The sequence below is a fragment of the Cajanus cajan genome, chromosome 5 (assembly GCF_000230855.2).
Source record: "Cajanus cajan strain Asha chromosome 5, NIPB_CcT2T_4, whole genome shotgun sequence".
NCBI lineage: Eukaryota > Viridiplantae > Streptophyta > Magnoliopsida > Fabales > Fabaceae > Cajanus > Cajanus cajan.
The window spans coordinates 60,552,219-60,569,371 of record NC_138521.1 but is presented as its reverse complement, the minus strand read 5'-3'; the positions used below and the strand labels follow the sequence as shown (position 1 = coordinate 60,569,371).

The 17,153-nt window shown below is 29.3% G+C and overlaps 1 protein-coding gene and 1 non-coding gene across 2 annotated transcripts; both read left to right on the top strand.

The window, feature by feature from the left end:
- Positions 1–5,082: 5,082 nt before the first annotated feature.
- Positions 5,083–11,430, top strand: LOC109807567 (protein LONGIFOLIA 2). Its single transcript, XM_020370112.3, has 5 exons — positions 5,083–6,663; positions 7,225–7,295; positions 7,646–9,646; positions 9,791–9,941; positions 10,464–11,430. The coding sequence occupies exons 1-5, from the start codon at positions 6,519–6,521 to the stop codon at positions 11,249–11,251; spliced, it is 3,156 nt and encodes a 1,051-aa protein (XP_020225701.1). The 5' UTR covers positions 5,083–6,518; the 3' UTR covers positions 11,252–11,430.
- A 464-nt stretch (positions 11,431–11,894) lies between these two features.
- On the top strand, positions 11,895–11,966 carry TRNAT-CGU (transfer RNA threonine (anticodon CGU)). Its single transcript has one exon. It is a non-coding gene; the product is annotated as a tRNA-Thr (tRNA).
- The last annotated feature ends 5,187 nt before the right edge of the window (positions 11,967–17,153 follow it).

Here is a 17,153-nt window from a genome sequence, read left to right as displayed (position 1 = left end):
ATTTTCCCCCAGAGCTTTAAGCTATGATTAGAATGATACGTGCTTCTCAGTGCCGACTCACACCTACCATTAAGTTTCTATTTAAATGTGCATGCAACTGTTTTAAAGGAAAAGCATATGCTTTTACTCATTATTTTCGGAAAGTTATAATATCTTTTTAGTTCTAATAGTTTCATTCATTTTACCTTTTAGTCTATGAAATTTAAAATAGATTTTTTAGTTCTTATATTTATATTTTTAATTTTTTAATTTCTGTCATTAATTTATTTTTTAATGTCATTTTTGTGTGAATAATGCAAATTTATTAAATATAAAGTCAATCACTTATACACTGCCAATGTAAAATTTTTTTACACTGGCAACCAATTATATCTTTTAATTGTGCCATGTTACATTTAAAAGTAAATGTGTTTATAGTCACATGACACAATTAAAAAATATAATTAGTTGTCGGTGTAAAAAAATTTTACACTGACAGTGTATAGGTGATTAACTCTTAAATTTATATGATGGTGGTGTATTTAATCTTGTGGATGGTGATGCTTTCATTTAATGATTTTAGAGGAAAAAAAATGTAAAATATAAATAGTTTTGTGAAATAAACTATTAAATGAACCATCATCATCTAAAAAATTAAATAATTGTCACATCAAATTAAAAAATATATAAATATTAAAATTAAATATTTATTTTAAATTATAAGAAATAAAAGTAAAATAAGTGAAATTTTAATGATTAAAAATAAATTTTAATCATTTTCAAAATATGCATTTCTTGGGTCCACTAACTCCTTCAAACACCACATAAAACCTAATTAGAAGCACCCAATTATGAACGAAGCCGTAAGTATTTCATTAAAGGATAGTTCTAAAGTCTAAACCTGTTATCGGACACGTCGTATTATAGTTGCGTAAGCCGTAAGTATATATAACTAAAAAAAATTGTTTAAAATTTTTGAACTGAAATATAAATAAATTTTAATTAAATCATTTTTATTTAGTATCTTTAATTTAAAAATACTTTAATAGTAATAATTGAGAATATTATCTACTATAAACGTAATTAAAGATATTTTAAGAAATATAATATATATTTTCTGTAAAATTATAAAATTAAATATATTTAATAGAAAAATTTAATGTGTGAAATTAGTTTTTCTGTAAAATTATAAAATTAAATATATTTAATAGAAAAATTTAATGTGTGAAATTAGTTTGATATTTTATATTATATTATAGGAAGTATCATTTTCAGTATTAATTACGTTATCAAGAATTAAAGATTCTACACAAATCCAAACGCAAACTTCCTTCCCATATTGTATCGAGGGTATCATGCTGAAGACATGCACCTACTCCCGCGATAGCCATTCAATAACTCAATGTTTATACTAATGTTAACTGGGTAAGGGACGAAAAAGGATGAAAGCGGACCATTTTATTTTATATGCAATTCTTTTTATATATAAGACAAAAAAGTTTCCCTAGCGTAAAATAATGTTTTTATGAGGGAGATTCTATTGTTGAGTGTAATTCTCCTTCATGCTCTCAAGTGTGAATTTAGAACTATCAAAACAGGTCACAAGCATATATGTTAACTGGGTAAGGACATGCTTAATACATGTGCTTATTATATATTTGATTTTATATATGAGTTTTAACCAAGCATATACGATTTATATGCTTAGTTATATCTTATATTATAGTTGTTAGAATTGATCGGTTGTGAGTTAACATTAGCTTTTCATTTGAAATTAAATACAATACTTACACAATTAGTATATAATTATTATATTGAATCTTGAATTGTGCATTTGAACAATTTTAAAAAAATATTTTTACAGTTGATTATATATATATATACATATATAGATATATATGTGTGTGTGAATATATATAAAAAGAGGTTAAGATTTTGGTTAACTGTATTTTTGGTTATTCTCGTTGTTCTCTAGGTGCATATTTGGTTGTAGTAAATTTGATGTCACCACTTTTATTTTGTGTACTTAAAAATAAATGTGAAATATTGTTAAAATTTTGTCAAATTTAATGCATGAAACTTTACCTTTATATATTAATCAAGTATAAAGAACTATCTTTTTGAATGGATAGAACTATACCTTGTATTAAATAGTGAGTTTTACACGGTTTATGTCAAACAAATGCATTGATGGATAGAGTTGGAAGAACCAGTTACACATAACTATCAAATATGATAATGGAGTGAAAGAGTTTTTTCAATTTGTACAAAAGAATGTTACAAATAATAATGAAATGTTTTTATTGTCTTTGTGTGAATTATTTCAATTTGCAAAGGCATTTAATAGAGATTATACAAGAGCAAATTGACTAATGTTTAACTGATCTCTTTTTTGAAATTGTAGGCATTTTGATAATTAAACTTCATTTATTGATGAAAAGTTGGAAGATATATATATTATATATATATATATATATATATATATATATATATATATATATATATATATATATAGAGAGAGAGAGAGAGAGAGAGAGAGAGGAGAGGAGAAGAGAGAGATGGAGAGAGAGAGAGAGAGAGAGAGAGAGAGAGAGAGAGAGAGAGAGAGAGAGAGAGAGAACGATGGATGACATTGATTTGGTCTAGAGTCACTTTGATGGCTAGTTTTTTTTTTTTGTACATTTTTATAGTTTTCTTGCACATTAATATCATATTTAACATTGTTATACAATGTTCTACTTTTAGCTTGACAATAATATTGTTATTAATTAATAAAATTATTTTGTTTATTTTAGTTTCATTGTTAACTCTCTTTGATTGACAGTTAGTTTACTTTGTACATTCTTTGATTTTAAATTTCAGAGGCATTGCATATTTATATAGGATTATATATATATTGTATTGAACTACCTGAAAATTATATTTTTCATGTACAAGTTTGAGAAAAATTTTAAAAATAAACAAAATATTTTATGAAACAAACTTTACGTTGACCACCCACCATAAAATATGTTGATATTCTACATAGTCACTTTATGACAGATCTAGGATTGACATAGAAAGTTCCGGACACGATAATGTTTTTATTGAATTTTATAAGAGAGAAATAAAGAGTTTTATCAAAAATTCAATTTTACAATATAATTTGATAAATTTCCCACTGTATATTGGTTATTTGGTTATGATTTTTATTCCGGAGAGACATGACAGAAGAAAAAAATCTGAAGACTCTTTTATATGTTACAGTAATTAATAAAATCAAAAGGATTGTTAAATATGTTATAATCATTAGTGAACCCACTCTATGGGCCCAGACTTAGTAAAGTGAATATAAATAGTGACGTTTAGAAAAAAAAGTATTTTTACATTTATTATAGTATTAATTATCATTGATTTATCTAGATGTTGTAGGTATCTTCCCTTTCTCCTCTTCAAATATGTATATCTCTAAAAACTACCAAAGTATTATAAAGGAAATAAGTAAAAATCATCTAGACGAGAACTTATAAAAAGGAGGACAAAAGTGACAAACCCTCATATAGGTACAATTTTTATATGAAAAAATTTACAAGGATACAATAACATTATAAAGAAATTTATATTAAGAGGAAAACATTAGTAAGTACTATAAGGACATATCAGCCAGAAAGATATTTAGAGGTTCTTAAAAATAAGCAACTGTGGCTTATAAGAATTCTGCAATGGAACATGCGTACATGGCAACTCAAATTCCTTTAAGCAACACCGTGTGATTTTTGATCAAATTCCTTAAGCAACACCGTGTGATTTTTGATGTTACATGATGACAATTTTTTTTTCTGCAACTTAATGACATCTTTTAAATACGTTGATATCATTACAATCAAAGTTACGCTTTCAAATTAAACAAATCTTAAGTATCTACAGAATTATGAAATTTGATACACTTTTTCTTCGATTTGTCAAATATGTAAAATTTTACAATAATTGAAGATACAAGAAATACTATCTTGTTTAATAATATTTTATGTATTTGGTCACTCCAACTTAATTTATCTAGCTTTACCACTTTGCATTGCACCTTAAAGATAATGTTCCATTGCTAAGCAAGCATGTGTATTATTCGATTGGAATAGTTCCTAGTTTTCATTCATGGTCACACAATCTGATACACTGTTTTTGGATGGTATATGTTGTTACACCATGGCTTACGTACTTTTCGACAAACCCATTAATTTGTTGAATAGATCCACCTTTTCTCATAATTCTTTCCCTCATCGAAGTGCCTCTATACAGTCTCCACACACACATGATGATTATTAGTTGCGGATGCTCTTATAAAAAAGGCAATGCGTAAAAATGTGCCAAGCATAGAGAGTTACGAGCAATAAATGTTCCTTCAAACAAGGGGCAGACTAAACAGGATAGGTTGGTCTTGCTTTATGGATGTGGGGTATTCATACCCTCAATCTTTCTTTGTTCCTTTATAATCTGTCACTTCATTTGCTATATAGGTCACAAGTGAATCAACCAAAGCAAAAGTCAATGCAAAGTGTATGAAATCTTCACGGCATGCATATAGGATTCAGAAATACTATTATCACACTCTTTGTTATATTTTTTAACATTTCTTTTTGTGCATCATATATTCAGCAAAAGTTAATGCAAAGTGTATGATAAAATGCTCAATATTTTGAAAGTCATAAGCAACATGCTCAAAAGAAAAAAAAAAAAAAAAAAAAACTAGGTGACAAAATTTTAAAAGTTTGAGACAAAAAAGTAATTTAATTATTTTGTCTCGAGAAATTATTAAGTGATTCTAAAATATATGATTCTTAATTAATCTCTATATAACATGTAATTAAGTAATATTAATTTTTTCTCATAAGTTAAAATTTTTAAATACATGTCATATAATGATTGGTTGAAATTATGAACACATGATAGTCTTGAACTATCTAATAATTTCTCTCATCAACAATCTTATGCATTGCCACTCACCATTAAATTATCGCAATAGTTATTCATATCAGCATTATTTTCTAAATTATCAATTAAATTGCTATATTGAAAATCAACTAATGGAGACAATAAATTAACTAATATTAAAAAATGTGTAAATTTTGAAAGTTGAGCGATAAGAGTTAGGTGATAAATTATGTGAAAACATAAAAGTTAGGAAAAAAATAAATAATTAAGTAAAGAATAATAATGTAATTTTTAAATTATATATTTAAATTTATAATATAATAATAGAGAAATAGAATCATTTGAGCCATGCGTGGTTGAACGTTTTTTTAACAATGTTTTTAATTAATAGACTATATTTTAAATTTTAATTAATAGATAAATAGACTATATTTAAAATAATTTTTAAAATTTGATATTTTAATAAAAAGTAAACTCTTTAATATATATTTTTTTAAACATGTATTTAATGCAACTTATTTTTTTAAATAAAAAATTGACTCAGAAAGTGGCTTAGCCTAATTTGTCGGGGAAGAGACACAAAAAAGCTAGTGGTATCTGAGTCTCGAGGACAACTGATCCACTAAACACTTCTTAGTCAACTTTTGTAAAAAACTATATATCCAAAGAAACATTGACTTTTTGTGCCTGTTTTGACCAGATTGGGTGCACATTTTGACGATTCTCTTTCTCCATTTTTTCTTTTGGGAGAAAATTAATAAAATTCTCCTTGGATATGCAAAGATTCACTTGCACTCTACATTGGAACTAGTTTCATTTAAGTGGTTCAAGCTGCTGAGTGTGTGTTGTTCCTCTACGTTTTTTGTGTATATTTTATTAACTTTTAAGGATCATTGACTCTTTTTGGTACTACCCCAATGGTACTATTTGTTATACAAAGTGTTGCCTGGTTTTTCGTAAAAACCAAAACCCAAAAAGCTAATATAAGTCGTAATTGGAAATTTTTGGGATTGTAGTTCTGTCAGCAAAAAATGTTCTCTTTCATATTTTGTAAGGAACCAATTCTATATTATTTGATGAAATCAGCTGGAGAATATTTTCCATGAAATATTTACAGGAGCCTTATAATTAATTTAGAAATATTAGTATTGTTTATGAGTAGCTGAGGATAGAAATCAACCTCTTTCTGGGTGCTGCATATGGAACTACATAGCATAAATATGGAGACATGTTCCTTTAACTTCTTGTTATCAGGGTCAAGACAGCATGAACTATGGCCTAGGCTAAACTTCTGAGTGTAAAGAAAGAGAAAGGAGGTACATTTATATATATATATATATATATATATATATTTTAGTACGATAGTTTGGTTTTTTCACATTTTTGGATGGTAAGGAGTAAAGACTAAGGACCCTTGTGAGCTGTCTGAAATGCTGGATGCTATGTATTGTTATATTGTTACTTATTAGAATTTGCAACCCTTTAAAGAAAGTGTTTGGACTTTGCGTTGCTGACTTGTGTTGGTAGATTTGGAGTACAAATGAAATGATAAAGCTTTTATGAAGAGGGAGTAATTGTAATTGATTGTGGTAGTTGAGAAGTTGAGTTTAATTGGAGAAGAAGTAGTAGATATGGCAACAAAACTCTTGCATTCTTTAGCAGATGACAACCCAGATTTACAAAAGCAGATAGGATGCATGAGTGGGGTTTTCCAACTCTTTGATCGTCACCAAATTGTTCCTGCTCGCCGCATTAGCCCGAAGAGGCTTCCTTCAGGTAATGCTATTTTTTTTTTGTTTTTGTATCTATGATATTGTTACGAAATATTTATTAACTTTATAAATGACTAATTTCTGTTAGAGAATCTGATTAACCACCTTTAGTATGGAGGTTCTCCAGATAATGCTTTACTAATTACATGTTCAATTCTAGTAATTTAGTTTCAGTGAGATGGTTTTCATAATTTGATTTTTTTCCCTTTTATCTTTCTATTTCCCCATATCAATCTCAAATGTTTTTATCACTAGAGCCGTTTCCTAATGGTTGATTTATCACAAGGGTATTAATCTTATGCCAGATTCTTAGAACGCCTTTTGTCTATGTTGGTCCCTTTTCAACTTTCTTCTACACATGTTGGGAATAACGGGAGGGTGGTTTGCAATTTTTCAACTTTTAGTACCTGCAGGTTTGCTCTGCATTCATGTGGATGAGATGCTAGTGATAATCTTATTTAACAAATCTTGGAATTTCATTGAGCACTTCGTATGTAGTAGTGGATTAGGCCTTATGTTTCCATTTCATTAGAGTATTCGAATCTAACGCTTGCTTTTGTTGTAGGTATTTCCCACCTCAATTATGACAGCCTAGAAAGAGGTTCTAATGATGTACACCAACGACAATCGGCATCTGTAAGAACCTTCCTTTACCCGTTTCACAACTTATATACTGTTTTAAGTTCAAATTTTCTTTAATAATATTTCAATTTAAGGCATGGAAGTTTTTTTACCATATCAGAATTTGGGTGGAGTCAATTTGTATTTGTACCATCTAGTGGAGTCAAATGTAAAAAGGCTAAGAATTGTTTGTTATCTTCCTCAAAATTGTTTCAGAATTTGTTGTATTCTTTTTATTTCTTACTAATTCAGTGCTTAAATTCTGTGTTTTCCTAGTGTCGGCAATGTACCGAAACTACCAACTTTTCTGAACTGCACGTATTTGAATGGAACTAAACTTATGCAACTTGGTGAATTTGTTGCAGGATAAGAGGGGTGTGAGTGAAAAACAAAGAATTTCAACCGAATCATCAAGAACATCATTTTCTTCTTCTTGTTCATCATCAATGTCCTCTTTGGATAATAAAGCTCAAGCAGATGCTCCCTTTGACCGAATTGTTTATCCTAAATCTCCTATGAGGTACCCAGTTATGAACCAAACTAGTACCTCTTCCCATTTAGGATCTCACTCCCTTGACCTGAGGGATGTGGTGAAGGACTCTATGTATAGGGAGGCCAGAGGACTATCCAAAGAAAGGGATTCCCCAAGACATTTTCCACTGTCCAAATCTGTTGAAGGAAAACAAAACACGCCTATTGATCTAAAGGAAACCCTGCAAGTCCTTGCCAAACTCAGAGAAGCACCTAGGCATTATGTTGAGGCTAAAGAACTTCCAAGATTATCATCTGAAGTAAAAGATGGACAGTGGCATTCCATCTCAAAGGATGCTCCTAGGTTTTCTTATGATGGAAAAGAAACAAGAGGTATATCTTTTGAATCACAATGTACCATCAAATGCTCACCTAAGCTAAAAGAGCTTCCTAGACTTTCACTTGACGGTAGGGAAGGTTCATGGCACACACACATCTCTGATTCAAAACCAAGTTATCTCTCAAGAAATTTCAATGTAGGTGGTGCCTCCACATCTGTTGACAATATTTCTAGTCCACAACATCCTTCAGCATCCCAGGGCCGGCCACCTAGTGTTGTAGCAAAATTAATGGGCTTGGAAGCATTGCCAGAATCCTATATAGCCAGTGATACTATGTCAAGTCTGAGTAGTGAAAATGGCTCAACACAAAGTAATGATCAGTTTATGAAAAATGGACTCTTCAGGCCACTTGGAGCTTCTAATTCCCCCAAAATCTCGTTGAAAGACACCACTTCGCCACGGTGGAAGAATCCTGATTTGGCTGGGAAACCAATCTTAAGTTCAAGGCTTCCCATTGAACCAGCACCTTGGAAGCAGCAGGATGGAAACCAAAGCTCTGAGAGACTAACTTCCAGGGCCATAAAAGCTACAGCAAGAACACCAGATTCATTTCCTTCAGTTTACAGTGAGATTGAGAAGAGATTGAGTGATCTTGAATTTAAACAATCTGGAAGGGATCTCAGAGCACTCAAACGGATACTGGAAGCAATGCAAGTAAAGGGACTATTAGAGACCAGAAAAGAAGAACAAGCTTCAAATGTTGGAAATAAAAGAGACTTTGAACTAAAACCGAGTCCAATTCAGCATTCTATTTCATCAAGGCAACAAACAATCAGTGGATCTGCCTCTGCAAGGGCTTTAGAATCACCAATTGTGATCATGAAACCGGCAAGACTTATTGAGAAAACTGGAATTTCTGATTCTTCAGTCTTTCCAATTGGAGGACTTTCTAATTCCCATAAACTTCAGAGTGGTGCTTTACATGCACATGATAAAAAGGAGTCGACATCCGGTCAAATAGCAAAGGATCAATCTCTTAAAACCAGTTATAGGGATGCTTCTACAAGTTTTAGTGAAAGGAAAGAAAATAGTATCAAGACTACAAAATCAGCACAATCTCAACAAAGGTCTAAACAATTTCCAAAAGAAAATGGCTCAAGTTCAGTAAGGAATTCAGGATCTGTTAGCCCAATAATGCAACAGAAGAAGATGGAGTCAGAGAAGAAATCTTGCCTGCCATCCTCACCATCAGATTCAAATAAATCCAGAAGGCAGTCCTATAAGCAGACAACAGAATCACGTTCTCCCAGTCGAAAACTGAGACCTAAAGTCCATAATCCACAGTACAGTGATGACCAACTTAGTGAGACTAGCAATGAATTGAGAAGTTTAAGTTGCCAATGGGATGAAATATCTCTGCAATCAGATACTATCACTGTCGACTCAAAGATGGATATTGAAGTCACTAGCAGTTTACAATCTGCTGAAATTATTGATAGCCATAGCCCATCTATGAAGGCTATTGAGCATTTGGTTTCAGGATCAATGCAGACGGTTAGAAGTTTTTTTTTTTTTTAATTTTAATTTTATCTTTTATGATTCAAGCATTCTGATTAAAACTGTATGAGAAAATTTAAAATTTTAGTAGTAACATAATCCAGTTGTCAGTTGATATGAATATTTTACTTAATTTTGCAGAAATCAACTATGAGGTGGGATGGGTATGAGTCAATTGCAGAACTTGCAACGGATGCCCCTGATCATCCAAGTCTTGATTCAGTTCTTGATGACTCAGTATATAAATATGATATGTCATCCCTAGTAAATCGTACATCCAATGCTCCTAAAGGTAATATTTCTGTTTTCCAAATAACAATAAAAATATTAAGAGCCATATTATCTGCATGACTATATTTCACCAAGTCCAATAAAATAAGACATTCTTGGTTTTGACCGTCAGTTCATCCTCAGGATTGATTACAACTTTATGTTTAAAAGAACTCTTAAACCTTTTCTATTTGAAATGGTTCCTCATGTAAGAGATTGAAATTCTTATTTTCTTATGATGAATTGACCTTAATCAGAGTTGATCATGTTTATATATGATGATATATAATTTTACTGTGAGATTTTCAAAATTAATAAAAGGTTGTATCCTTGCAAGAAGTTATGTAACTATTCATGAAAAATCATGAGATGTGACTCTTCACCAAGGCAACTGTGATGAGAAACACATTTAGGGTACCTTATTAGGCTTTCTACTTTCTTCCTTGCATAACCTGTATTTTCACATGTAATGGTGTAATATATGATGTGTAAGTTCATATTTATTTAGGTACACTATTTATAACTATAAACTCAAATTCTGCAGTTGATAATGCTCAAGAATCTAAAGAAAATGATAATACAGATCAGTGGAACCATGCAGATGGCTTCTTCATTATCAACACAAGATATAGAGAGATCAACCGCAAGAAATTGCAAAGCATAGATCGCCTTATTCAAAAGCTTAGACAGCTAAACTCAAGTCATGATGAAACTAGAATCGATTACATAGCTTCCCTTTGTGAAAATACAAATCCAGACCACAGATACATTGCTGAAATACTATTAGCTTCAGGTCTACTACTGAGAGCTATGAGTTCTGAGTTGCTGACATTTCAAAATTACTCATCAGTTCTTCCCATTAACCCTGAGTTATTCTTAGTGTTGGAGCAGATCAAGTTAAGTAGTTTCCTTTCAAAAGAAGAAACCAGCCTTGGAAAAGTTGCTTGCATGAAGCTAAATACAGAGAAGTGGCACAGGAAACTCATCTTTGATGCTGTGAATGAGATTCTTGGTGAAAAATTAGGCTCTTTTCTTGAGCCATGGTTGAAGCATAATGGGCTAGCAACAAAATTTGTCAGTGCACAAAAGCTTCTTAAAGAACTTTGCTTTGAGATACAAAAACTTCAACCTTTGAAGGCAGATTGCTGTTTAGAAGATGAAGGGGATGGTCTGAAAAGTATGTTATGGGAAGATGTGATGCGTCACTCAGTAAGATGGACAGATTTCCCTAGTGAATTACCTGGGGTTGTGTTGGATGTCGAGAGACTGATATTTAAGGACTTAGTTGATGAGTTTCTGATTGATGAAGTTGCTAGTTTGCGAGTGAAGTAGTTCATTCCATTTGTTCCCTTATTTATGTGAATCTCTAAAGCATAATTTTGTTATTTATATATAATTTTTTTCGTGCCAAGCCATATAAGTTAGCAGATTAAGAGTTTTGATTATTTTTGCTATGTTGTGAAGCAACTTAACATGATTTACAAAAGTATTCCAAAAAAATTCATTGAGGAGCATATGTGTCATCTATGACTTTGACTTCTGCCACTAACTTCCTTGCCGTGAAGGTATTAGAAGAAGACTAGAAGTTGTACGGGCTAGAGGAACAAGAAAGAACTAATGCTGTATGAATTTTTTGATGTTGAATACTTAATGGAATGATAAAATTGATTATAGAAAATAAATAAATGGGTACTAGAGAAATTAGAAGAGAATGGCTACGAAACACACAAATTAACCCATGTGTTCACGTTTATTAGATAAATATTATATTAGAAAATAAAAATAAGAAGTTAGGTGTAAAAATGTAAATTAGGCCTAGTTTTGTTTTATATACAGTTTCGTCAACAAAAAAAAATCGTATGATTAACCCGTAGTACCAATGATTATTTCTCGAACGAGATCATTTCAGATTGTCAATAACCAAAAAAGAGTTTCTAACCATCTTGTAGAAAATATCACTCGATTCAATCAAGCAGCCTCCGTAGCATAGTGGTAGTGCGTTCGCTTCGTAAGCGAAAGGTCGCGAGTTCGATCCTCGCCGGGGGCTTTTTACTATCGTTTCTTTGTCATTTGCCTGCTTTATCGTTCAAACTCGGGTGCAGTGTTTTTTTTTTTTTTTTTTTTTGGTTTAATTTAAGTTAATTTAATTTAATTTTTTTATTTTACTGGCTTATGAGGCGTTCTTCCATTGCAATGTAAAGGGTTCTTCACATCACATTTTTCTCTTTTTCCTCAATTTTGGAACAAAAGAAAGAAGAAGAGCCACAAGTGTTAAGTGGTCCCTTATCTAATGTTAGGCCCTTAGGCCCATACATTATGTTTGCAGGCAAAGACGTATGCATCTGCACGCCTACAAAGCACAAGCAACTTACCAATAAATTATCACAGATTTATATACATATTTTTCCTTCTACGGTTTATTAAAATTGTTCTAAGTAGAATTGGATTTTGATTTCTTTAAATAATGATTTGATTTTGAATATTGTGAATTAAAAGAATGTAATTGGAATGAGAAACTCAACTAAATTAGTTACTGACAAAATTGACAAATACTTAACATTAATAATATAGTTATAAAATAAATAAAACTTTAAAATAAATAATTATGATTTATTAAAAATAAACTAATTGTGGCCAATGTGTTACATTTACGAAATAGTTTAACACTTTTAAAATAGGTTTGACAATTTCTTTTAAAATAAGTTACACAACTTATCAGAATCTATAACTTAGTTTGGAAAAGATCAGATTTATTTATTAAAAATTTCAGAGATTTAAAACTTTTAAAAATCTTTTAAATAGATAATTAGTATATGTTAATATATTATATTGTATTTATATTAAATAGATAATTATTAATAATAAAATTGTAATATTATATCATATTATTTAGTAATTAGAAAGTTTAGTCATTAATTTGTGACTTGAAACCTATTGACTTGTTTATAGGCTTTATATAAAATAAATTATATAAATATATTTTTGGGTGATACCAAACTTTTATATAAGTCAGTCACAAACTTAATAAATACATGTTTTAGTTCAGTCCTAAGTCTTTCAAACCCTAATTTGATTCGTTTTAACCGCCATTGATAGGTAAAAGTAGACTTGAAAAGAATAATATATATACTCACATATTATTTCTGTAACGATGTCATAAAATTCAATTCTTTATAGTAATTATTACTATAATCATAAAATAAAATAAAAATTGATCTTCTTTATGGTTATTACAAGAATTTGGTGTTTTCTATCATATTAATTTATCTATTATTTATTTAAGTTTTTTTAAAATATAAAAATAATTATTAATACATCATGGTAGCGTCTAAATAAAGTAAATGAATTAACAACAATCAGAATTTAAATTTATATCTTAATTTAGGATAAAAATGATTTTTTAAGAAAATTTGTCCCTTGCATAAAATTCAATAAATTGTGATTAAACTTTTAATAAATCTTTATTTTATTACTTAAAATATTTATTCATATTTGTAATAGAGCTTAATAGACATAACCTAAATGATCGAATAATAATTATATAAAAAGTTCAAACTAGTATAACAAATTAATGTTGATTATTTTTTTGTGTTTGTTTCATTGCTTTAAAGGATATATCTATGTATAAATTTTTAGGAAATTAAAGCTAAATAGGAGCCAAGATATATAGTTTCCCACCATATGAAAAAAATAGATAGAAATTTGTTGAGATTTTTGTTTTCCATAAAAAAGTTTGATTTTTTTTAATTGAATTTCTTTTATGTCAGAGGGAAAATAGAAAAATTGGTGATGTTGAATTTCTTTCAAATTTTACCATCTTTTAGAGATAAATTAGATGTTTACTCATATTTTTTTTTTAATTATGTTTTGCTGCATTTTATAGTTGAATCTCTTGAATTTAATGCAAGTTTATTCACGAGCTTTAGTGATCATTTCTTCTCTCAATGTTTTCTTTTAACTTGTCATTTAATGGAATGATTGAAAATTGTGTTCATAATAAGGAATTTTGTGAATATAGCTAGAATTGAGATATTGCGTATCATGTTAATTTGAATATGAGTTTAGGAATAGAACTTCTTGATTATTGTTGGATTTAGAACCTATTTTGAGAATTTTTTATTAAAAAGTATTTTTTTTTTATATTTTTGATAGAGTAATTAAAATATTCTAAATTTGTATTCATATATAAACTCTTAATTTTAATAGAATTAAGGAATTAGAGTATTTGCTAAGATCAAAAGAATATATATAAAAAGTTATTACTAGTAAAGTTGTCTATAAAATAAAAAACATACATACACTTATATTCAACAAAATATATGTCTTTTATTTTATGGATGACTTTACTAAGAATAACTTCCTACAAATTAGTAAAACACACACATAAACCTTTACTGTCTACTGCTAGATACTTAATAACAATTTGGGTATAATTCTGATTTCTTATTTTATTGAAGCCTTAGTGCCTTACGAGGGTGTCTGGAGTAATTAATTGCAAGTTGAGCTAAGCTAATATAAGAAATAAGTCGAGGGTAATGAAACACACCAAACTCCACTGACGCTGCTAACTACTGCAAGAAAATAAAATCTTATATCTATAAATGTAACTGTCTCGTCTTAATTGTTTTCCGTTTTCTTTTAGTTTTTAAAAAACCCTAGAATCGGGACCACTGGCATGTAAAACTTCTGGTCCTTTTCTTTGATGCCACCTTTAAAGGATCCTTTAAAATTGCAGCAATGACTGAGTCTCCTTTAATTTGTGTTGGATCTTGTGATATATATTATTGTCCAGAGACAGCAGAGACTGCTTTCAAAATCAGTACTCTGCCTGTGATTTCATGTTGCTTCCTTTTCATGGTCAGAAGAACTGCAGATTCAAAAACATTTTCCCACTTTTTCCACTTTGTGTTGAAGGATGCTTCTATCAGTTTCATGTCCTTCATCAATATGTTGTTAAAGAGGGTACAAAGACGAAGGAAGATAGGATTTCCCATTTCCTCACTATATATACACAAAGAGACAGATAGATCTTTGGGCTGTTTGTAACAATTATTCATGATCTTTTTCTTTTTCTAATATTTTATATGTTTCTCTGATAGTTAACAATTTACAGAGGGATGTGTTTAGTTGCACTTCCACAAGTCTTTGTTTATTTTCTTTGTCTATATCATGTTTCGCGCGGCATGCATGGTTTGTTACATGCATGAGAGATTATATAAATTAAGTCATTTAACAAGCAAAACTTATTTTTCCTACCTAGGGTTTAGTCTGATTTTTTTTATTATTTTAAAGTTATGAGTTAAAATAGGTTTATTGAATTTAAAGTTTAAATTGTGCGATTATAAATTTTTAAATTTAAATGTTATTTATGAGTTAAAGTTTTTGAACAACGTTTTATTAGATCTCGAGTGTTAAGAATAATTAAAGAAGGAAAAAAAATCTTCTAAAACTAATTAATTAAATTTTATTTTTTAAGGGTTGCTTTTCATTAATTAATTATAATTGGACACATAAAACTCATCCACAATCACAAGTTAAGAAAATGTATTTTTTTTTAGCATCAATATTTATGTACGAAAAAGATTAGTAGGTGATTTAATTTAAAACCTGATTATATTCCATATGAAATTTATATAGAAAGATAGATATATTGAACACATGATTTAGATTAGGAAAATGTTAACCAAGCCTTTAAAGATATTGGTCAAGAAATAATTTCTTTTTAGATTAAAATAGAAATTTGGTATCTTATTTTTATTTTAAGTTTCAATTTAATCTCTTATGTTTTAAAAGATTCACTTTGATTTTTTTTAAGTATTTTTAATTAGAAAGTGTAATAGTACTGTATATATTTTCTATAATTTTTAATGTAATCTCAACATTAAAAAAAATATTTATTAATTTTCTAATCAATGTTTTAAAGGTACGTATTGGTTACACGTTTAGATAATAACTCCTTAATTTTGTACCTTTTTCACAAATTATTTATCCTTTCATTTGATTTGCAACATGTAGTAATGACATTTAGATAGTAATAAGGGAAAAAAGAACCTTTCATTTGATTTGTAACATGTAGTAGTGACATTTAGATAGTAATAAGAAAAAAAAAAAAAAAAAAAACAGCCTGTAGGAGCAAAAACAGATTTAACACAAACCGACAAATTAACCAAACCATCCCACACAATTGCAAGACAAAATCTTCACATATATGTATATGTGGGAAATTCACCTTCAATTCTCGACCAGCATCTAGAATGTTAGTTTTAAGGTATATACCTTCAGAATACAAAAGTCTGACTCTTCAATAGTGTCAGGGTTACAGTTAGATTAAAGAAATCAATTATTGCATCGTGTATTACGCAACTGACGAAATTAAACACCAAAACTAACTAATGCACGTAACCACTTACTATTAGCCTCTGCATTCATGCATATATCAAACATATCATCTTACATATGTCCTTGGTCTCAGAATGTGACATTTTGAAAATAACAATTCGATAAAGCTTAACCATAGTCAAACTACTTTATTAATTAGCAGTCTTTTGGTTAATGTGAGTGCATATGTGTACAGAAGCGTTCTTGGGATTGATTTCCCGTGTCATTTGAACATTTTTTTTTTGTCACATTGTTTACAAAAAGCAATACATATCAGGAGAAAAAAGTTCAAAATCACCTTTAGATAACAAACAATGACTACTCTCAAGTCTCAATCAGACCTACATATTATTAAGAGCTGCTTCCATTAATCATCCTTAAAACATGTCAACTATATACACATGAAATGAAATGACGCATAGTATGTAGGAGAGATTACATGTTGATGAAACTACATTTTATATATATATATATATATATATATATATATTCTTAGAACTTTGTTAGTAATATTTTAGAGATAACGTTGGTATCTAGTACTAAAAAAAAATACAAAATTGTGCATAAAATTTAGAATAAGAGGAAGATAATTTAGAACTAACTTACATATTTAATTAACTTTCAAGCTATATTAGGTGCAATATATAATGATCGGATCACAGTGGAATTCTTTCTTATTGGAGGCTCTAAGAGAGGGTCATGCTAAACAAGTTCCAGTTACGACTTACACGTATATGACTTACACATATATGACTTACACATATATAAAAAAGAATAACACATGAAATTAACTCATTTAAATGCAAAAGGTCTCATAAGTATCGGTTTATTCCTTCTGTACTAGATATATGGGATG

Bases quoted from the DNA above. Each gene is read 5' to 3' on its own strand.
- LOC109807567 (XM_020370112.3), top strand. From the start codon at position 6,519: ATGGCAACAAAACTCTTGCATTCTTTAGCAGATGACAACCCAGATTTA. The intron at 6,664-7,224 runs GTAATGCTATTT...CTTTTGTTGTAG, and splicing joins CCCGAAGAGGCTTCCTTCAG to GTATTTCCCACCTCAATTAT. The intron at 9,942-10,463 runs GTAATATTTCTG...CAAATTCTGCAG, and splicing joins TACATCCAATGCTCCTAAAG to TTGATAATGCTCAAGAATCT.